Genomic DNA, 24,651 nt, shown 5'->3' with positions numbered 1-24,651 from the left:
CGAATGAAGATACGTGAATCGGAACGCAGGTCGAAAAAGAAGAAATCGCGGGTATCATTGACGATCCTTTCTATTCCTTTTTGTGTGGTGTACGGTGTTGTTATGTGTGTGGGTGTGTTGATGTGACAGTTTTCTTCTGTTCTGTGGTGAGTGTGGTGAATGTTATGTATCAGTGGTGTGGATTTGGATAAATGTTGTGTGCCAGTGTGGTATGTTGATGCTTAGTGAGTGTGGATGAATGTTACAGTTGGGGGTTGAGCCAGACTCATTTAAACACTCTCGAAAACTCCTAGAGTCCTCTCATCGGATGTTGACATCGTCCACGCTTCTACACCATAAAGCAGGACGTGAATAATGAGCGACTTGTAGCGTTTGCTTTTGGTTCGTCGAGAGAGGACTTTACTTTTCAATTGCCTACTCAGTCCAAAGTAGCACCTGTTGGCAAGAGTGATTCTGCGCTGGATTTCGAGGCTGACACTGTTGGTGTTGTTAATGTTGGTTCCTTGGTATACGAAATTATTCACTACTTCAAAGGTATGACGGTCAACAGGGACGTGGGAGCCAAGACGCGAGTGCGCTGACTGTTTATTTGATGACAGGATAATACGCTTCGTCCTCATTCATTACAAAAAATTGACAGATTTTTAATTTCCGATTTTAATTTCTACCAAGAGACGTGACACAGATTCATACAGTATTTGTGGTAGTTCCTTCATAACCAAATTCGTCATTTTTAGCCGGAAAGCGTCAAATGAAGATATTTTTTCAGCAATCCGACGTCGAATCGGTCCAATAACTCGGAATGGTAGAACACTGAATTCTAGAAAAGTTAAAAGAATAGTGGCCATTACCTTGGGATCGGTATGACAGTTTTCGTCTTCTTAAATAAAATTTACCGAGCTCTTACGTTATTCCTGGATTTCAAATCACGAAGCGACTCCAAAGACCCTTGGGATTGCATTTCAAATTTTGCTCTGCAGTGATTTCACGATTGCAGCTTGAGTAAACACGGCAGTCATCATGGCAATAGCTTTCCCATTTCTATTATCTCAGCCATCTCTCTCACCTCCAATTGATGATCTGTCAATACGAGATCGGGAACTTTTATTTCGAAGTAGCTGCTTTCGACCACTTTGAAACCCATTAAATAAAAAAAAATTATTCGAGAACGAGAAAAAGTTAGTTAGGATAGTTTTGATTCTTCGAAGGAATGAGATACAAAAAGGTGTGGTTCAATATAAAATAAGAGAAGGATGAAGATAAAAAGGTCAGTTACAAAATGAAGGCTTTTTAAAATTAGTAGTTTATTTATAAAACTATATAAATATATATCTATATATAAATAGATATATAAATATCTATATATATATATATTCAGGGGATATATATATATATATATATATTCTAGATAAAATCTTTGAGTGGAAAGCCATGAATATCAATATCATGGAAGAGGATAACTAAATAAATTTGACTAAAAATAAATTGAAGAACATTATTTACCTGCTTGAAATGTATACTTTATGGTTATATTTATCAATAAATATGTTCTGATGCTTCCCGTCATACTTTATTTAGTTAAAAAAATAACGGGAATTTCTGTTTTTGGAAAAAAAAATATTGGTCGACATTAATATTGATGCCCTCAAAACAGTCCAGTTATGCACTTATTCCAGCGCTTCATCCAATCGTTCCAAACACTTCTCAAGCTCAATGTTTGGGATCGGCCTTGGCTTTTTCAGGGATTTCATCAATGCTTTTAAGACGACGATTCTTTAAGGTTATAGTTATTATTGGAAATAGGAAAAGGTCACACGGAACCATGTCTTGTGAATTTAGAGCCATCGTTATAGATTTTTTTTGCCAAGAATTTACAAACAAGCAACGAAGTGTGAGCTTTTAACAAACGAAAATCTCTAAGCTCATAAAAACACGTCTAACCGTAGCGGTTGCTAGAGACAAAGTAAGTAATCGATACAGCTGAAAATCGAATGGTACTTCAGGAGCATGTATATCAACACAACAATAAATAAAACTAAAAAATTTTACTATTAGATTTTTAGACAGTTGGACTTTTGAAAAATTCCCGTTATTTTTTGAACATCCAAGATGCAAGAAAACTATAACCATTTCATTCCTGGCCGAACGTCTTTAATTTGATCTCACCGGATGAGATCAACTGTTGCGATTATCCCTGATCTGGTGACGATCTTAAAATTAAGAATACTCATTACAAATGCATCTTAGAATTTGAAGTCATTAATATCAATAATCCTGTTCAACTGCTCAAGGAATATATGGTTATTTCAGAATTTAAACCATTAAATTCTGGATTCAATGGTTTCAATGTGTACTGAATGCGAGTTTGGTATAGTTACGACAGGGATAATGTTTTACACCACTTTAATGACTTCGTTCCCACTACATCGGTTAGTCGATCCATAACGAACTGGTGATCATGATAATTATAAAATTGATATACAAACATTTCGTAAAATTATACTACTTTCTGGAAAAATCAATTGCCTGATATGGTCTTCACCAATATGTTCAGTGGAAACCATTAATAAATTAGAAAAACAAATGATCCCCATGAAGTTCGTGGCTTAAGTCTTTAGTTTGTTACAACGATCTACATATAATACATGATTGACTGACTTAAAAAAATAAGATAATTTAATAGAAACTTGCTTTAATTTGCTAATAAAACTTGCCGAAGTTAATTCCGTAAACGGAAATAAACTTTTCATTAATTCCGCGAAAGCAAGGGAATAATATATACCCATTTACATATAAATACATCTTTATATACAAAACTGGCATATGAATTAGCGATAATTTGTTAAAGTTACTAAAACAACAACAACAATGTGCCGCTAAAATATACATAAACATGCATATATTTATATTCGTATGTATGTACGAGTATATGTAAATTTAGATCAACGTACGGCATGCCAACATTGCGGCCTGGGAATAAATTCAGCTTTGCACAATCTCATGATTTATTAAAACAAACGGATGGTGACTTGGCAAAATGCCGTTAGTTGCGCTTTTAACTGTTTTATTTTCATTACTCTGCTATTATTATACTTTTTTTGTTTTTATAAATTATCTAGCAATGTGGTGGGAAACTTGGCCTAAGCTCCACCTTCTGCTGCAACAATGGACAATGGTTTTGCGGCGCAGTTTATTCACTGCTTAGAAAAATGATAGTAAAAATATGAAATAAAAAAATAATAAACAAGAAAAAAAGTGAAGAAAAAACTAAAAAAAGAAAACAAGTAAAAACATTAAAATCAAAAAATGGCTTTTAAGCTGCTCAAATGTCGTAGTCAGTGATTTCAGCATTAAAGTGGTTTTGAGTTAGCTGGCAGCACTATAAGTTTATATATATGTAGATGTCTATACTAGAGCTCCTGGTATTCGACTAATCGACTAACCGAATTAACCGAATAGGGCATTATTCAAATAATAATATTCGGTTTGCACTATTCGGATAGTCGTCAGTCATCGACTATTCGATTGACCGCTCATTTCCGACTATCCGGTTAACCGTTCGTTGTCGACTATTCGAATAGTGTAAGTTAATTCAATTTCCATTTTTAATTTTTCCATGTGTGTTTCAAACACAAAAAAATGCGCATAACTGACATTTTCACAAGTAAAAACTAACAAAAATCAAAGGCTGCTTGGATTTCAAACAATTTTCATTTATTCGAATAGTGACAGTATAACTATTCGAATAACCGCAGTAGAACGACTATTCGAATAGTCGTAACATTGCGACTAATCGAGTAGTACTAACCGGTTAATATTCTTACGAACGGTTACAAACCGGATATTCGAATAATCGGTTTTCAGGTTAATCGAATAATTTTAAGAGCTCTAGTCTATACATATGGATATGAATTAAGATTTAAATTTAAGTGATTTAACCCTATGATGGCCAAAATAAATCGGTTTCTAAAATATCATGTTAGAGAAATTTGTAGTATAACTAGCAGACCCGGCCACACGTTTTTATGGCTAAGGTAGACATTAAATTAAGTTGGTCCAATATTGGCGTCGGCGACGATATTGATTACTCGAGGTCGATTTATGTTACGCAGCATGATGACAACTCACACTACTTTTAATTGCAAAGTGAGTGGTGATAGTACAGGCAATTTCAAATAGTTTGGGATAATTGACTACGTCATGCTGGTTTGTAGTTGTATCAACTCTCCTGGACCGAAATTCTAAATTGTCGCATTAAGATCATCGATATCTTTGTTTTTTTTTACCATAAATATAGGTCATTCAATCAGTCATTTATGGTTATCATATTGAGGTTTCATGTCAGGGAAACTTCTCTTTCGCGTCAGTGAAGTGGCAGAAATCTGTTGGAAATGTTATTAATCCATCGAGGTGTCAACTGCCAACTACTTCTACAATCGCAATTTGATATTGTTGCAAAAACACTCATATGTTAATTGTTAATTGGCGATACTTTATGTGTCGCCACAAATTAAATGATTTTAGGCATGCGATTAGCCCGTCAGTAACAGTTGATCCAGGAATAATTGGAAGAGTCTGGCGTAAATCACCTGCCAACAGAATCCTGGCTCCACCAAAAACGTTCAACGAAAATCAAGATCTTTTAAAGTCCTGTGCAGTACCTCCAGCGACTTCTTGAATAATTGGAAAATCTTCGTTAAAGCGCTATTTTTGGCGATTTTGCCGACTGGTGTTTCGTTCATTTGCAATTTAGGAGTAATTTCAAGGCCGAATGTGCCGTTTGTTTGCCTACTAACAGGTGCCAAGTTGCCCCTATTCCCGTTAACCTTGTTGGTGAAAATGAGTGAAATTGGTTATGGACTTACATCAGCCCTCATATAATATATAAGATGATTTTCTATTGGACTTTATACCGAATATTTACATCAATAAATTGCGAGAGTACAAAATATTCGGTTGGACCCGAACTTAGCCTTTATTTGTTACAAATTGTTTTCGGCTATCGACACAACCTTATACAATTGATCAATAACAAAAATATTTTAACAAAGCAACAATGATAACCTTCAAAATATAATTTTTTTGTTTTCTCTTTTTATATTTTTCTTGTCAACTCGAATAAAATTCTCTTATTGATATCTTCCTCGCAATTTTTCCATATTTACTCACTCTCTAATCTTTTACTGGCTTTCCACGTATATTTCAAGATTAAAATTAGCCAGATCGGTTTGGCCGTTCTCGACTTTTTGCGAGACTAACGAACAGCAATTCATTTTTATATTATATTTATGTAACTGTAAATTAGAAGTAAAACAAAATGTTAATTTTTAATTGTGGAGACGATTAATTTGAATAATAACTATCTAACTATCTAAGTTGGACCAAATTACATGTATGTATATGCCAACTTTCCTGAATATCAGTTGACTCGGTTTTGAGTACATTCAAATCATACACATATTAAGATATACAAAGGAAAACAAAAAAAGGTGAAATATTCACCGCAAAAAAGCTGGCATCCTGATTTCTTTTTTTATATATATTTTTTACTATAATATTTTTTTATAAATATAATTTTTTTTTATAAAAATAATTTTTTTTTAATTCTTATACCCGTTTGACAGCATTTGTTTATATAAAAAAATTCAAAAATATAAATTTTTAAATTATACAAATTATGCACATAAGGGTTAAATACCGCTTATATGCACACATAACCATTTATTCCGTTCAAAATGGCTGCATTTAACTGTACCTTTCATGAATTTCACAATAACCAGTTGCAAGTCTTTCTTTTTCAACAAGTTCGTGATTTTGCAATTAAAGTTTTTGCTTTGCTTTTTATCTGCCGTAGCTGAAAGCCTTCACTTGCCTCAAGTTGCGGTAATTTGTGGTAAGCAAAATGGTTGCTGAGTTGTTATTGCTTTGTTTTTGTCTTTTGTTACAAAGCTTAATTGTAATTTGTCTGACTTGGAGCCAATAGGAGCGATGGATGATAATATGAGCCACAAATTGAACTAGTACAGAAGTAGTTGCAAAGTAATGGTTTGGAATACTAGAGAGGCATTGAAAGTACTCTAATGAACCTTGACAATTATTTTTTCATACTGACTGATTTTTAATCTCCACAGTTTCTTTGATCTTTAAGTATTTTTCATGAGATTAATTTCTTCTAGGAGCACTTGTAGAAATTCGGTATTAATTCCCTCAGCAACCTGGGACTAATACTATTAATGCTTGTGTATTTTCCCTGTTTTGGTCCAGGTTAAGTTAGATTAATAATATAGCTTACATGCTTGATAGCTACGTGCCGGATAGTGTACTAAATTAAGCTACTGACTATACAGTATAGACTCAAAGTGTTCTCATAAAACACCACCAATGTTTTCGTTACTCATTAGATTCTCTCCTCAAGGACTATCTTTATCAGAGTATCTCATTTGCTGGACCTCCTTTGATAAAGTCGATAATAATACTAAATCGAAATGTACTAACTCCAATTTTCATATATATCAATATATCTGGTGATGGTAATTCTGTTGGAGTCTTACGAAAGCTATACCTAAACCTTGTAGGAATCGAACGTCTTTGTCACGCTACATTCCTCGCAAATTTAAGCAATATAGTATGTATATACATACATTCATATGTAGGTACTATCAAAGTAGTTACTTCCAGACCCCAATAAAGGCTTTCTCTAGATGTCGTGCGTTCATATTTTTAGTTATGTTCCGTCTTTATGCCTTAGGAGATGACGGTACCGAGATCTGCCCTAATTAACAGGATCCCGACAAGTCTTGAAAGTTGTACGCTATATATTATGGAAAAAAATAAAAAAATCCTTGCCAAGATGAACTCAAGCAGATTGTAGAAATGTGTTCACTCTTATTTTTCCATTGCAATACTGAAATTCACCCACGTCACTGTTGACAGTCATAACTTCGAGGTCGTAGATAATTTCGTATACCTGGGAACCAGCATCAACAACACGAACAATGTCAGCCTCGAAATCCAGCGCAGAATAACTCTTGCCAACAGGTGCTACTTTGGACTGAGTAGGCAATTGAAAAGTAAAGTCCTCTCTCGACGAACAAAAATCAAACTCTACAAGTCGCTTATCATTCCCATCCTGCTTTACGGCGCAGAAGCTTGGACGATATCAACATCAGATGAGACGCGACTAGGAGTTTCGAGAGGAAAATTTTGCGCAAGATTTATGGTCCTCAGAACATTGGCAACGGCGAATACCGCAGACCATGGAACGATGAGCTGTACGAGTTATACGACGACATTGACATAGTTCAGCGAATAAAAAGACATCGGCTACGCTGGCTAGGTCATGTTGTCCGAATGGACGAAAACACTATAGCCCTGAAAGTGTTCGATGCAGTACCCGCCGGAGGAAGCCGAGGAAGGGGAAGGCCTCCACTCCGTTGGAGGGACCAGGTGGAGAGCGACCTGGTTACACTTGGGATCTCCAACTGGCGCCGAACCGCGAAGGAGAGAGAGAGGTGGCGCACTATCGTCGATTCGGCTATAACCGGCTAAACGGTTGCAACGCCAATCACATACAATACTGAAATTCGTATTTGAGGTTCGCCGAATTTTTAATCAAGTATGAGCGACATATATGGAACAGTCTTCTAAAGCTCATCTTCATTCTCAAACTGACCTAAGACCTTCAGAAGGTTTTAATGGATATTTAAATACACAACACGACTTTATCGCATCTTGATTTTTGTAGTGATTTTCGTAATACGAAAGTTGAGAGCTTTCAAAACTGAGTATGAAAGCTCTCAATACTTCAGAATATTTATCAGCAAACTTAAAAATTGCTCACTTATTTCAAGAGACCAAAAGAGAATTATTGTAAGTTGAGTTCATCTTCTTTGTCTAAGCTTTCTTTTAGATGGTCTTTAAATAATGTTCTAAGTTCGGTTCATTGATTGATCTTCAGTTTGTCATATTATGATTGGATCTACTGAAAAATAGTGATAAAATTATTCCGAAGTTAATTTTTTTTTCAATAGATCTTCTTTAAGAAAGTTCCTCCATTAACTAACTTGAGCTTCGAAAGGATGCTTACGTCGTCTCAAAAGTTATATCTAAATAAACTGACTGAATCCTTTTCTATGATAGAATCTTTGTATCTCCTTTGATAGTGTCTCCATTGGAACTCCCAAATTGTCCAAAAAGCTTTCGAAAGTTAATGTGTGGTTACACTAAGATTTCTACTTGAACAGTTAGCTATACTTAACTACCTATGCCGTAAGCAGTAATTGCTATTGCATTTGAGCAAAGGTCTACACCGATTTTCCCACGAAAAAATCTAGATTAACATATCGCCATTGTCTCACGCCAACTCCGCCGGCCGTTTGTGCAACTACCCAGTAAAGTTGTACGTACAACTCATAAATTTATATATTTATCTGGCAATTGTGGGGATTTTTGCAACATCATTAATGGCAATGCGATCTTGACACGTACGTGCATACATTTAGTGGAAGGGTGGAAGGAGGAGGAGGCGAAGAGGGTGGCAAGTATTTTGTGCGCACTCAAGTGCATTGCATTTATTGCATTTTCGTTATATATTTACTTTTGCTCCATCCTATTTCGTGGGAATTGTTTCGTAGATATTGCAATTCCTTGCTATTGTTATTGCTGTTGTTGTTGCGCTGCCTTGTAATTGTTAATTTAGAAGTAATTAAATGTTAGAAGATAACAAATGAGCGATAGTTGGCAATTTAAATGGCTAATGAGTGATCAGCAAGGAGCCGATATAAATCATCCTCAACTTCGGCGCTATCGAGCTGTTAACTTCAAGGTTTGTGTTGGTGCTGTTGCATTTTAATTATTGTTTAAGATTAGAAATTCTAAAGTATAATTAATGAAGCACGAAAGGCTGTTCAGATAGCGGTGACTAATTCTATAATTAATTTTCTTTGAAAATGCAACACAAAACTTTACTCCGACAAAATAGTATTACTCCGAAAAATTCGGAATGACTTTTGAAACTGTAAGCAAATGATTTTCAATGAAAATTTTTTCGGTAATTCTATAATTAATTTTCTTTGAAAATGCAACACAAACACAATTTACTCCGAAAAATAGTATTACTCCGAAAAATTCGGAATGCCTTTTGAAACTGTAATCAAATGATTTCCAATGAAAAATAGTTCCGTAAAAAATTCATAATTTAATTCCTCAAATAATTAGTAACATTAATTACTAAAATTGCTTAGAAGTCAAACTTTACTTGAATATAATAAAACTCCGAAAATTTGTCTCGAGGATATTTTATAATTATGTTTAACAGAGTTACTCTTGTGATATAATGAATGTACATCTAAATGACTAATTCGATCCAATTAAACCGCTTGCCATAAAGAAACTCCTATAACCAAATATTCCGAAAGAACTCCTAATTTGATTGAATACCATAACAATCCGAATTTTGGAAATATCATTTATAAATACGTAAAAATATATTTTCGATATTTTGAAGACCATATATAACCAGTTATACTTTTAAAGAACAAAGAAACTTATGAAAAAACGAGTCTTATGGTATCCTCAGCAGAATATAGGTCCAAATTACTTAGATATTAGTCAATATTTACATATTTAGATCGTTGCCTTCCATTTAGTGACTCCGAAAATACTTTAGACGGCAAAATAGTTTTTTTTTATATAAAAAGTTAATGAAATGTACTCCGAAAATGGTATATAATCCTCAAAACAAGTGCTAAGCGATAAATCGCAGTTATGAATTGAGTATGGACGCTCTTAAATAACCTGAACACCTAAATTAAAATGAAGAGGCTTATTATTCAGGAATTAAAACAAAAAGTGTTCCATTAAGCTCTTTGTAACAATTGAAAATTGATTCTTTAATATGACACGGAAGTAACAGAAAAGTTCAGAATTTACAAAATCTCGAGGTTTTGTTGTTTTTTTTTGGCATTACAATAACATAATAATTTGGCTATTTGAATTTTTATAAAACTCCGAAAATGTCCAAAGTTAAAAATAAATTTGTGTATTTATCACACTTTTTGATTTTTCAGAACTCCGAAATTACATCTAATCCCAATTCATCCTATAATTCCTCATAATTTACTAAGATAAGCCTCCGAAAAGTTAAAAAAAAACTATTTATAAGTGCCACTGAATTAATTCTGGAACTCCGAAATTACTCCGAATCCCAATATATTCCTTTTGATATATTAGTTAAGTGGTTACTTAAAAGTTAAAAAACAGTATAGTAACGTCTGCATACGATTTGTAAACTCCGAAAATACTCCGAATTGCTAAAAACTCTCGAAACAGTTACTAAAAAGGTATATATTTATTATTTAGCAAATATGTTTTTGCTAACCTTTTCAAAGCAAGCCGCTGTCATCAACTTCTGCACTTTCAATAAATTACGCAAAAACATTTTTTTCTTTTACAAAATAATTTATTTTTCTCTGGAAATGCTTACTAAAACAAATATTTTTTTTATTTTCTTCATTTACATTCCGAAAATTACTCCTAATTCCAATATATTCCACCTAATATATTTGTAAAGTATCCGAAAAGTTCAAAAAACTATATAGGAGTGTAAAAAAGTGATTTCTCGAAACTTCGAAAATACTCCGAATTGCTAAAAATACATATATATAACGGGTGATTTTTTTGAGGTTAGGATTTTCATGCATTAGTATTTGACAGATCACGTGGGATTTCAGACATGGTGTCAAAGAGAAAGATGCTCAGTATGCTTTGACATTTCATCATGAATAGACTTACTAACGAGCAACGCTTGCAAATCATTGAATTTTATTACCAAAATCAGTGTTCGGTTCGAAATGTGAAATCCGCTTTTTTATCGACAAATTTTGTTCAGCGATGAGGCTCATTTCTGGTTGAATGGCTACGTAAATAAGCAAAATTGCCGCATTTGGGGTGAAGAGCAACCAGAAGCCGTTCAAGAACTGCCCATGCATCCCGAAAAATGCACTGTTTGGTGTGGTTTGTACGCTGGTGGAATCATTGGACCGTATTTTTTCAAAGATGCTGTTGGACGCAACGTTACGGTGAATGGCGATCGCTATCGTTCGATGCTAACAAACTTTTTGTTGCCAAAAATGGAAGAACTGAACTTGGTTGACATGTGGTTTAAACAAGATGGCGCTACATGCCACACAGCTCGCGATTCTATGGCCATTTTGAGGGAAAACTTCGGAGAACAATTCATCTCAAGAAATGGACCCGTAAGTTGGCCACCAAGATCATGCGATTTAACGCCTTTAGACTATTTTTTGTGGGGCTACGTCAAGTCTAAAGTCTACAGAAATAAGCCAGCAACTATTCCAGCTTTGGAAGACAACATTTCCGAAGAAATTCGGGCTATTCCGGCCGAAATGCTCGAAAAAGTTGCCCAAAATTGGACTTTCCGAATGGACCACCTAAGACGCAGCCGCGGTCAACATTTAAATGAAATTATCTTCAAAAAGTAAATGTCATGAACCAATCTAACGTTTCAAATAAAGAACCGATGAGATTTATGCGTTTTTTTTTTTTAAAAAGTTATCAAGCTCTTAAAAAATCACCCTTTATATGTTAAGAGAGGAAATATATTATGTTAAGGGGCTGTTACTAACCATTTTAAAGTCCACTGCTGACAACAACTTCTTCTGCACTTTCAATAAATTACACAAAAAACATTTTTTCTTTTACAAAATAATTTATTTATCTCTGGTAATGCTAACTGAATCAAATCTTTTTTTTTATTGTCTTCATTTACATTCCGAAAAATACTCCGAAATCCAATATATTGCTTCTAATATATTTGTAAATTATCCGAAAAGTTAAAAAACTGTATATTAACGCCAGCATACGATTTTTTGAAACTCCGAAAATACTCCGAATCGCTAAAAACGTTTCTAACAGTTCCTAAAAAGGTCTATATTTATAAAGAAATCAATTATAAATGGTTAAAGAGTTGTTACTAACCTTCTACAAGCAATCTGTTTACTTCAACTGCTCTCCGCCTTCAATAAAATTACGCAAAAATTTTATTTTCTTTTACAAAATAATTTATTTATCTCTGGTAATGTTTCAGTTGCTTACTTAAACTAATCTTTTTTTATATTTTCTTTATTTTCTTAATATACATTTTGTCTTTTTAAGTTCACTTACTAATTAAATGCTTATGATTTAAAACTATTTGATTTTCATTTCATTTTAACTAATTTTACATCTGCACAGGCACTGGCAGATGCGTGCGCATACACTTAACTAGTAGATAATGTAGAAATATATATATATATATATATAGTATGTATATTTTGTATGCATGTATTCTTGTATATATAATATGTATATATAAATAGCCTAACGTATAAAATATGTATGCATATATAATATATATATATATGTATGTGTGTGTATATATATGATTTTTAGTTGCTATGTACTAGAGTACAATTTGCGGCATTCATTTAAAAGAAATGCTACGTTCTTTTCTTTCATTTTGTGTTTTTAAAACTATGCAAATACAGTTGTAGGCATATGTCAGCGACGGTAACGGTCGCGGTCCGTTTGTGTCCAATTTCATTGAGATTTGTATATATAATAAAATATATAGAATTTGTTCTAGCTTCATGCAAACATAAACAACTGAATTGTGTATATATGTATGGTATATGTACAGTTATAATTTGCATTAAAGGCTAAATTAAGTCTAGGCAGCTTACGCGTCTAAAAATCAGTGTAAAGAAATTTTTATTTTTTTGTAAAAAAATTTTCCTCAGTTTTTTTTTGTGTTTTTTCTTCTCTGCTCTCATGTCTGTACTTACAGCTTTTCATTTGCTTTGTATATATAAATGTATATGTATAAAAGGTATGTATAATTGTTGCTTTGTTCATTTTGGATGTATTTTTTGTTTTTGTTGTATTTTTGCTTAGTGTTTTGCCTACAGGGACTATAGTTAAAAGCATTTGCAGTTTGTTTCTGTTTAAAACTTATCCCTGATATTGACATTTAGTTTCGAATATTTGCAATTTATGCAGGAATGAAAAGTTTTACAGTTATATAGTAACATGATTTGTATGCTTGCATGTGTGTGTGTGTAAGATAATATAAAAAAATATTTATGTATTCATTGTATAAGTGTGGGTGCATATTTTTTACTTAAAATACACAGCGACTAATTGGTTTGCAACAGAAAATAATTTAAAAATTCAAAAAAAAAAATTAAAAATGTAAAATAATTTAAAATAAAAATAATAAAAAAATAATAACTGAAAAAAATGATTACAAAAACCATAAAAAACAAATACATTAAAAAAATACAAATAAAACAAAAATATTTAAATAAAATTAAAAAACAATATTTAAAATAAATATTTGAAAAAAATTAATTGAAAAACTATAAAAAAAATAGTTTAAAAATCAAAAAAAGAAAATAATAATTTAAAAATAAATTATTTCAAAAATTATTTTAAAAATAAATTATTTAAAAAATATAACAGCGACGATAAATTGGTTTGCAACAAAAAATAATATAAAAATTAAACAAAAAAATTTTTTTTTTTAATTAAAAATAATTTAAATAATAAAAAATAATAACTGAAAAAAATAAATTGAAAATGATTACAAAAACCATAAAAAACAAATAAATTAAAAAAAAAATACAAATAAAAAAAATATTTAAATAAAATTAGAAAACAATATTTAAAATAAATATTTGAAAAAAATTAATTAAAAAACTAAAAATAGTTTAAAAATTCAAAAAAATAGTAATAATTTAAAAATAAATTAATTCAAAAATTAATTTAAAAATAAATATTTTCACAAAATTAATTTCAAAAATTAAAAAGAAAAATAATTTTACAAATTATGTCCAAAAAAAAATAAATTTAAAAAATTTCATAACCGCTCATAATCCACCTAATCAACTATAAATACCACCCTCCCCAACCATTCACTATTTCCTAAAGCATAAAAAATGTCTGCCCCACCACTAGAGCCACACCGTAATATGCCGACAGCATATGCGACGCCCGCACTCAGGACAATCCGCCGCCGCCGTGCGTATTCCATTGCACCTCGTTCATGGACGGCAAGGTTTGGTGCATTTGATGACTGGTATTTACCGTTGCATTGTTACCGCCTCCGCCGCCGCCACCATCACCAGGTGAATGCGCCACATTGTTGTTGTTGTTATTGCTGCTCATCGCGCTTAAGCTGTTGTTGTTGCCGGTGAGTACGCCAACACTGCCGCCACCACCATTATTATTATTGCCGTTATTGTTGCTTGTTGTTGTTGTTGCACGCGTAGTACGCATAACATCTTCGGCCTGTGTACAATGCGGTCGTGGTCCAGGCTCTGGCGTATAGGTGAACGTGAGACCGGTCGCATAGATAATGCCATCGTTCCGTACCAGCGAAATGGGCACTTGTGTTGGTTGGCGGACCTATGGAGTGGATAGGAGGAATATAAATTTGAGTTGCAATTGTGAAAAATTGATAGATGGATTAAAAAAAATTAAATATAAAAAGTAAATTTAAAAAATATCAAAAATATATTTAAAAATAAATAAATAAAAAAATGAAAATAAGTAAATTAAAAAAATATCGAAAATACAAAAAATGTAAAAGATAAAAAAATTAAATGAAAAAATATCATAAATTAAAAAAAAAATATATTAAATTAAAAAATAAAAAATATACAAATAAACAGAAATTAATAAAAAAAAATTAAAAAATATATATCAAAAATAAATAAATAAAAAAAATTAAAAATATAAAAAAAAAATAAAAAAAAAATAAAAAAAAAGAAATAAATAAAATTAAAAGATAGAAAAACAACCAAAAAAAAAAACAATAAAATTTAAAATTATTAGTAATTAATTTTGCATAATTAATTACTAATATTTAAAAAAAATATTTTTAATTTGAGAAAATAATTTCACTCACCCATAACCATTCACCGCGAAATTGTGAGATTTCTGGCACTACACACAGCAGTGTTTCCGTGCAGCGGTACATTGTTTCCGCCTCAACATCACCAAACCAGACTTGTAGATGCGGCGTAAAGTTGTCGCCGCTCAGTTCCAGCATAGCTACATCGCCGCCGCCATTCAAGTTGAGCGAATTTACAATTGGCACCGGTGTGACGGGGGAACTACGAAAATATTAAAAGAAGAATTTTATTAATAAACAAGAAATTTATACATTTCTGATCTAAAAAAGCTTTAAAAAGAGCTTAAATTTTTTTTTGAATATTTCCACTTTTTGAACTCTCTCTTCCTACTTAAAACCCACTCAAAAACATCGCACATGCAACTCACCTCACAGGACCCATTCCTTCGTAAAACTGATACTCCGCCTTATCTGTCGAGATGATCGTCCAGCAGGCGCCGTCGTTAATCATCTCTTTATTTGGTTCTTTCGGACATGGTGTCGCTTGGAATTGTATGATTTTCTCCTGTGACAGACAGAGATACATATGATCCGTGTCCTTCATGTAGAAAGCGCATTTATGCAGCTGCGAAACGGGATCATCAGCCTCGAGCAGTGCCATTTGTTTGTCCACTTTGCGTATGATAAGGCGTGGCAAAGCCATACCCGTCACCGAACAAACCAGTTTTACCGTCGCACCATAATGTATGTAGCCATCGCGTACCTTCAGGGTGAGAGGGAAAGGGAAAAAATTAAGAAATTATAGAAAATTAGAAAAATAAAAATTAAAAACAAATTATAAACCAAAAAGAAATAAATAAATATAAAGAAAAAAAAACAAAAAAAATAAAAAAAATTGAAAAATTAGAAAAAAATAAAATAAAAAATTTTAAAAATAAAAAAGAACTAATATAAAAAAAACAAAAAAAATTAAAAAAAAATCCTAAAATAGAAATTAATATAATTTACAACAATAAAATAATTTTACAACAATATTAAATTAAATTACAACAACAAAATCAACTAAAATCACAAACTCCAATAAATATAAAAAAATATCTCAGCACCCACCTGAAACTCCTCCGACTCCGATTCATTATCGTCCAGCAAGTGTATCGTGAAGGCGCCCCATTGCGTCGACGACGCATGAAAGTGTCCATTCTCCACATGCAGGTAACGCGTCGACACCGTTTGCGAACGCAGCCGATTGAACAGCGCCACATTCGTGCCGCTCGCTATGCACAAATCGGCATTTTTCAGCGATTGCTTCTTCTTCGATGGCTTCGATATGACTTTAATGCGTTTCGAATTGAATACGCCAATGTCGTGTCCATTGCCGTAGAACATCTTCACGGAGAGCATGAAATGTTTACGCTTATCCGAATCGGAAATGAACAACGTCTTGGCCGCACAATACTGCTTGCCATTCAAATCGAGCTGTTGCATATCCTGATCCGAACTGCCGATGCCGATAAAGGCGCACAATTGAGCACAATGCTCACCCTCGCCCTTCTGCAGCATCTCCTCATAGCGGCGACGCCAACCGCTGCCAAAGAGATAAATGCACGGTGGTGGACAAAAGAAACGCTTCTCATTGCCATACGACTTTTGCGCGACCTGGAAGTGAGTGCGAGGTGCAAAAGAAGGAAATCAATGAGTAATTGAATTAAGATTAAAAAAAATATTAATATTGCATTTTTGAAATCACTTATTTATTGACGGAAACCACAAGAATGCCAAATTGACAAACAGAATAATTGCAAATCAATAATTGCAGCAAAAATGCGAGCACTGCGCGGTTTTACATTTGAATGGCAACAAAAACAACAACAAAAGTAAATTTGCAAATCGTTCACCGCTATTAAATTACTACAGTTCAATCAAATTTTCTACAAGTCGCCGTGCGAATTCTACGGCGCACTCGGACAGCACACCAAACGAAATATTAACACAAAACAACAAGAAAAGCGCGCAGTTGCGGTTGCACGAATTGTCGCTAATCACCCAAGCAATCGTTTTAACAAGTGTCTCACAGCACAAGGCATTCGCCGTCGCGCACATGCCAACGCACACAGAACCGCCGGTGTTATTGTCAATAACTATGTGTGTATGTTGCTTTTGGCGCGGCCCTTGGACGGGTGCTAACTGATTGATTTTAATTTTTTGCTGTTTACCGCTGCCTGCAACACTTGTTGCGGCCAACAAACACCACATCCTTCACACTTGGCTGCATGCAAAAATTGTAAGACTGCCGCCCGCCTGTGTCTACTGCACTGTTTATTGTGCTGCGCCTTGCTTGCTTGCGGTGCAATAATGTGCAAAAGCAATAAAACAATTGTATTTAATTAATGAAAATTAAAATTACTACACTTTTATAATTTTTTTTTTTGTCGAATATTTTCATGCTTTCAATTTATCTATCTGGCTTGTTGTTTTTATTGTTGTTATTGCATTGTGCATTTGATTGATTTTGGTTGCAAATTTTTGTCGCTAATTGCTTTGTTGCGGTTGCTGGTGTTTTTTTATGTGATTTTAAGTTATGATTTAGATTTGATTGGAGCGGATGGATGATGAGGCATGAAATGAAATTAATTGTGTTGCATTGTGTTTTTTATTTAGCTCGAAGGCGTTGTATACATTGCAATTTTGTTATATAAGTGCATAATAGAACTTTAAGTGAGAAAATTTTAATATTGAATAATTATTTTTGTGAATTAACGTTTTTTCTTATGGAGTACAGGGTGAGACTGATAACCAAAAATTGTGATATTTTATTTTAATAGGGGGTTTTTAAGGGATTTAAGGGATATCCCTGCACTTTTTTACTTAATAATAATTAAAAATTAATCAATTACGAAAGGGTATGTAAAAAAAAATAAAATAATAATAAATAGTTGTTGTCACACAATTTAATGCTGTTAAAATAATCAAATCTTTAGAGTGAGTATCCATAAATATAATAATAATTATACATGGTCTCTAACTTTTTATCTTTAATTAATTTAAGGGTTTTTTTTTTTAATATTTAAAGTTTTCTAGTGGGATATACATTTTTTTTGTTTAATATGAAAAGTGCTCGACAGAAAGCAGTTTGAATATGAAATGTTATTCTGGGACTGAAAAATCCAATTTGATTGTGAAAGGTATGCTCTGAAGATTATTTTTTTAAATTATTAGTCAGCATAGAGGTCTTCTATATATTGTCAAAGAGGATTGTTATTAAAATGTAAATAAATTAATAACTTCTGGGGAGTAAACCCGTAAAACTGGGATATGTTGCTAATTATTTGAAGATTTCTATTGTATTATTGCAACAACATAAACACATTTCTTAAATTGTTTTAAAAATAATCTTTGGCTGACATTCAGTGACCGGACATTAAACCTTTAAACTGTTACCAAATCCGACACATTTCTTATAGTCGATTATATTTTTTATATTAACCGATCTTTTTTTGATTTTAAAAACTCTACTTTTTCACGTAAAAACAACATTTGCGCATCACATCACATACAATTTTTTTCTTTGCCTACACAAAACACTACACAATCACATCCTTTAAGCATTTTTACGCCTTTGTGCATATTTTTCTACAAAAATATTGTGCAACTAAAAATATACAAACAATACAGAATTAATTGAGTGTCGTTGAATTGCAAATAACGCTCACCTTCGCATGCAGAATCACAATGACCATATCGTTGCGTTCGCGCATATAACGCTCCATTGCGTCTCGTGTCAATTTTTTATCCTCAATATGTGGCCGATATGGCACACCAACCGCATTGGAATTCAGGCCTGTAGACATGAGTGGACCACAACCACCGACACCACCACCGCCGCCACTACCACCACTCAAACCGCGCGGCAGCATTGCAAGATGATGTTGTTGCTGCTGTTGCTGGTGGTGTTGCTGTTGCTGTTGATGATGATGTGGCGAATTGGGTGGCAATAAACCAACACCGCCGCCAGGGCCATGATGTACCGGCGGACTGGGTGGTGTTTGCGCATAAGCGCCACCTACACCGCCACCGAGTCCAAAGTGTGGCATCTGTGGCAACGTTGCAACAGCTGCCGATATGGCTGCAGCGTTATGTGTTTGCAGTATGGACGTGGGTGGTGAGAGCGACTCGTTGAGGTCGTGTAAATGTGGTGAGTGATGGTGTAGCAATTGCGTATGGTGCTGATGTGCTGGTGAGTGCTGTTGCGGCTGCTGCTGATGTTGCTGGTGCTGATGTTGGTGACCGTTGGCTAAGGTGCTAATAGCTGTGGGGCTATACTGTTCCAAGTGATGATGCTCCAATGCGGTTGCAGTGCTGCTGGGAGGGGTGCCAATATGGTAATCACTATAACTCTTCATTTAGCGTATATGAATGCGACGCTGGTGCAGGCAAAGTTGTGTGGAGGCGCGTATATTTCCATGTTTGAAAACTACACGCACATAGAACACTTAATTTTAGTTGCTAACGTTTTATTATTTGCTGGACGTATTGTTTATTTCCGCTGTGTAAAAATTTGGCAGAGTTGTGTTTCAAAAAAATTTGGCACTTGTGTTACAGTGTGATATTTGTGGTTTGATGGCGCTCAATTTCGTTAAGCTGCGAGTTTTGTTAATCTAAATAAATTATGATTTTTGTATAAAATTAATAAACGCTTTTTGTTTATCACACACACGACACGACAATTTATCAATGGTAGCAAAAACGTACCGCAGTTAACAAAACAACACAAAACTGCACACAACACACCAACAATAATGCACAGTGGCGACGAAAGGAAGAAGCAGCGCGACCGCAAACTGACAGATGTTCACGCTCCCATTCGTTCTAAATGTTCCCAGTTGTTTCAAATACAAATTGCATTTGCAAGCGACTGTTGTTGCACTTCACAGAAAGTCCTGCATTTATACCCAAACACTTCCTTGCACTTGAACAAATTCGAATTGTTTAGTTATTTGAGTTGAACAAGCGCGTTTATACTTGAATTTTAAAAGTTATTTTCATTTTAAAGTTAAAACACCGACTGAGCGCTCCACAGTTGACTCGCTGATTTTTGTTTCGCTGTAGTTTTGTTTCGTTGCCAGTCGTACGCAGTGCCAACGGGCAATGTTGCATCTTTCGTAGAGAGGGAATTTTAAGAGGGTAAATTTAGTGTAAAATTATGTTTAGTTTTAAACAAAAGTATTGGAAAATAGTGCCATCGTATATTTAAATAATAGTTTACATCTTATTTAATATAAAATTACAAATAATTCATAAATTTTTCATCTAAATTAGCAACAGCAACAAAATTATTCACCGCTTTTATTCCCTCACAGCCCATAAATAAGTACAGCAACACTGCTCCACTGTCGACTGCGCAAGAGAACACGTAAACGTCCGACGCTGACGCTAACGTCAGCAGCGCGCTGCTTCCAACTACCATAGCTTTTGCATAGGCCGCGTGCATGTTCTCACGCTAGGCAGCGCCGCTGGCAGCGACAGAGCTGTCACCTGTTAGCTTCTCGTCGTTTTCCCACGGTCAGCGGCATTTCTTATTTACGTTTCGTTTCTTCTTCAGTGATGTGATTCGTTGGGTGAGTAGGCTATGCCTTGCTGTGTGTGTCGCGTTTGTGTGCTTTTATACCCGTTTTTTCTCGTGATAAATATAGTGAATTGTGTATTAATGAAAAGTTTAAAACATTTTGAATATGCAAATGTGTATATTAATACGTTTAACCGCGGTATGCTTAGTGTAGACGTAAGTGAAAAAATGCTTCGCGTATTGAAATGCCGGTCGCAGCGAGCAACGAGAAGATGCTCCAAATATGGCGGCGGATGTGATGCGGCGTAATTGTGCGCACATAAATATTAACGGAAGTGGAATTCGGCGAAAGGAAATGGTGAATGCAGAAGGTAAGTGGGAAAACGATAAATATATTGACAATATTTATTATCAAATTGATTAGTAATTGGAAAAATAAAATAGCGTCATTTTGCACAGTACCGTTATGTATCAGTGTTGTCAACGCTGATGTTAAGTGATATTCGTTGATTCTATATTCCTGGGGGAAAATTATTCTTTAAATGTAAATATGGAAATATGTATCAATTTATTAAATTTTTTAATTCTAAAAAATTTAAATATACACTTTTATTATTTATTATGAACATATACATTTATTTATTACTAATTTTATAATGTTGATACAGCAAATAAAATTTTTTTTGTAAAAATTAAAAAAGGGAAAATTAAATTGAATAATAAAATTGTTAATATTATGAAGGGTGATCCATTTCCAGGTTTCGTAGTTTTTTTAAATAAAAAACAACAAAAAAATTAAATTTAATGGGGAATGTTGATCGTGACTACAGATGGTCTATCCGTTGAGTCCAATTTTCGATGACTCGTTCTAACATTTCGACTGGTAACTGGTAACTGGCGAATGACTCTCGTGATGTTTTGCTCCAACACATTAATCGAAGAGGTATTGTCCACATAGACTGTACAAGTGGCGCCTTCTTGTTGAAACCAAATGTCGCCGAGATCACGAGCTTCAATTTCAGTCATCAAATAGTCGGTTATCATGGCATTAATTTTAAAGCCCACAAACCACACTAAACCGTTGTTTTTTTATGTAATGGCAGCTCTTGAATTTCTTCAAGTTGCTATTCGCCCCAAATGCGGCAATTCTACTTGTTTACATTTAGCAAGAAAATGAGCTTCATCGCTGAACAGAATTTGGCTCGAAAACGTCGGATCTTCTTGGAATTTTTCAAAAGCTTATAGAGCGAAGCGATGCCGCTTGGAAAGATCGACGGCTTCAGTTCTTGCACAAGCTGTAAAATGTGCCAAGTCGTTCCATACATCAGTCCGAATTGCTGCGCCGAATCAACTTTCGACGGTCTGCGTGTACACCCTCAGCTACAGCTGCTATATTTTCTTCACTGCAAGCTGGACGTGGTCTATTCGGTCAAATATTATCCAATAATGAATGCTGGGTCTCAAGATGGGTGTTTGTGTTACGAATAGAACGCTCAGAGTAGGACGATTAGGTTGACCATAAGTTGGGAGAAGCGCGCGAAACATATTCTTTACAGAACGTTAATTTTCGTAATAATGTTGAACAATTTGTAAACGTTGTTCAACGTTCAAGTCTTTTCATGATGAAATGCCAAACAATACTGAACAAAAAAAAAATGACAGCTTGATCTGTCAAAAAGAGGCTATGTATTGAAAGAAGCAAACCTCATCATATGTTATACACGTCGTTTTGTGATTAATAACTTCGGCATCAATTCGATTTCTATGACAATATTCGAATTAGTCATACTTAATAATTTTATACTTCTGAAGAATGTTGACTTATGGAATCATGAATTTTCTACGTGTTCTAGATTTCTTCAACTTTCAAACAACACGTTCGGTATATTCTATTTCATATTTACTAGGAGATAACGACAAAATCAGCAGCTGTCTCAAATTTAAAGTATGTAAAGTCGAAGAACTGTTTCTTCCCACTGTAAAATTGAAATCACCGAAAAAAATTTATTTAATTAAATTATCAATTTATCAATTTAATTAAATTTTGATTTTAGTAAACTTTTAATTTTAGTATACGAAATTCATATATTTTAGAAAATAAATAAGTTAATTTTTATTGTTTCTCTGCGCCACAGTTTTATAAGTGAACTCTTAAATAATTAAGCTTCGCCACTATTATTTGTAAAGTAATTAAAATTTAATTCCAATGCATCTAATATTGTTTTGAAAAAATCACCAACGTTTGTTTATAATTACCGATAATTCCCACGCCTTGAAATCAATAAGTGGGTTAGCGTATCAGTAGTTGGTTAAAAGACGCGCTTCTTTATGGAAATTTACTTACAGTACGAGTAGAGAAAATATACGCTTGCTTCCTCAGGAAAGAAATATTGTATATACATATATATATGTATATGTATGTATGTATGTATGTATATATGGTATGTGAGTTTATGAGAAGGCAAAAAGTTAAAACCACCAGTCCACTATCATTACGTGTTGAATAATTAAATTATAGCGCGGGAATATTTGGACACACTGTCATCTGCAACAATTGATTTTTGATTGTATAACGACTTGGTAATGCGTTCTTACAGGTTTTTCAATTTTAAAACACTTCGTAAACTGATATATTGACAGAAATTGTTACATGTTAGTAGGTACATATACTTATATATATAATTAGACACTGGTAAACCGTTGAATTAAGAAATAAATTCCAAAACACTAAATATTGTTCTAGAATATAGAATTTCACTGAGTTTTCTCATCATATTTCACAAGTTTCGATTATCCTGGAATTAGTAGACTCTTGTACGTCTAAAAAAAATTTAAAAAATTTAAGTATCTGGAACATTTTTTTTTATTTATTTTTCAAAATTGTTATCAAGAAATGCGTTTTCGACAAAAATTGATGGTATCACGCCTATTTTTTAATCTTTATATTTATTAGCATTGGAATCTGCTATGTTTTACCGATGGTTGGATATCTGAATTTTTATACTCTCGCAACAAAGTTGCTAAAGAGAGTATTATAGTTTTGTTCACATAACGGTTGTTTGTAACACCCAAAACTAAACGAGTTAGATATATGGTTATATATACCAAAGTGATCAGGGTGAAGAGTGGAGTTCAAATCCGGATGTCGTATTAAGATATCTTAATGAAACTTAGAACACGTGTTCCTTGGCACCATAAGAAGGTTAAGTTCGAAGATGGGCGGAATCGGGCCACTGCCACGCCCACAAAATGGCGATAACCGAAAACACATAAAGAGCTATAACTAAGCCATAAATTAAGCTATGAATTTAAAATTTGTTTTAGGAAGGGGCATATTTGGATGTAATTTTTTTTGGTAAAGTAGGCGTGGCCCCGCCCCCTACTAAGTTTTTTGTACATATCTCGTAAACTACTAAACCTATATCAACGAAACTTTCAGTAGTCCTTTTTTCAGGCATTTCCTTATATAGTCCAAAAATAGAGAAAATCGGATTATAACTACGCCCATCTCCCATACAAAGGTTATGTTGAAAACTACTAAAAATGCTTTAATTCAGTAAGGAAATCCAACAGAAGCCTTCAATTTCATTATAAAGAAGGCACAGAAGAGCTGCATTCAAAATTGTAAACAAAATTTTAAAAGGGCATGGTGCCGCCCACTTACGGGTCAAAAACCATATCTCCGAAACTACTCGACCAATTTCAATAAAATTCGGTTTGTAATATTTCCCTTGCATCCCAATTATATGTTGTGAAAATAGGCTAAATCGGTTCACAATCACGCCTACTTCCCATATACCAGAACTTTGAAGCCAATCTGAATCGTTTTCTTTACAATATATAAAGGAAGCACCAGTGCAGATAACGGAATAGAACTTTGCACAAATACTGCATTTATAGTGTGGCATCGCTCTTCTAAAAATCGCCAAAATCGGACCATAAGTATTCAAGGCCTCATACATCGAATATGAAGACCTTAGAGCTTCGAATAAATTTTTTTACGAAAATATAGGTGATATTTTGAATAAATTCAGAGGGAATATTTTTCTTCTAATATAATGTCTCCGTGCCTAAAATACGCGAAATCGGGTCATAACTTCACCTAACTCCCATATACTTAATATTAGGATTTCAAACTTTCAATGCGATTTATACCATATATATGCCGAATATGTGG

The 24,651-nt window shown here is 33.6% G+C and overlaps 1 protein-coding gene across 1 annotated transcript; it reads right to left on the bottom strand.

Moving 5' to 3' along the window:
• Positions 1-13,871: 13,871 nt before the first annotated feature.
• LOC105219562 (suppressor of hairless protein) lies at positions 13,872-20,027 on the bottom strand. The gene is made up of 6 exons (XM_054227392.1): positions 19,661-20,027; positions 18,622-19,566; positions 16,022-16,567; positions 15,340-15,674; positions 14,966-15,173; positions 13,872-14,463 (listed from the first exon to the last, which is right to left on the bottom strand). The coding sequence occupies exons 2-6, from the start codon at positions 19,309-19,311 to the stop codon at positions 14,056-14,058; spliced, it is 2,187 nt and encodes a 728-aa protein (XP_054083367.1). The 5' UTR covers positions 19,312-19,566; positions 19,661-20,027; the 3' UTR covers positions 13,872-14,055.
• Positions 20,028-24,651: the final 4,624 nt, after the last annotated feature.

This window comes from Zeugodacus cucurbitae, chromosome 3 (genome assembly GCF_028554725.1).
Source record: "Zeugodacus cucurbitae isolate PBARC_wt_2022May chromosome 3, idZeuCucr1.2, whole genome shotgun sequence".
Classification (NCBI taxonomy): domain Eukaryota; kingdom Metazoa; phylum Arthropoda; class Insecta; order Diptera; family Tephritidae; genus Zeugodacus; species Zeugodacus cucurbitae.
Note: the sequence above shows the minus strand (reverse complement) of the source record. Positions and strands in the feature narration are given on the sequence as shown.

Coding starts and splice junctions, on each gene's coding strand:
- LOC105219562 (XM_054227392.1), bottom strand. CDS start 19,311: ATGAAGAGTTATAGTGATTACCATATTGGCACCCCTCCCAGCAGCACT. Junction 16,568..18,621: donor TTGTGATTCTGCATGCGAAG/GTGAGCGTTATT, acceptor ACTCACTTCCAG/GTCGCGCAAAAGTCGTATGG. Junction 15,174..15,339: donor GAAGGAATGGGTCCTGTGAG/GTGAGTTGCATG, acceptor ATATTTTCGTAG/TTCCCCCGTCACACCGGTGC.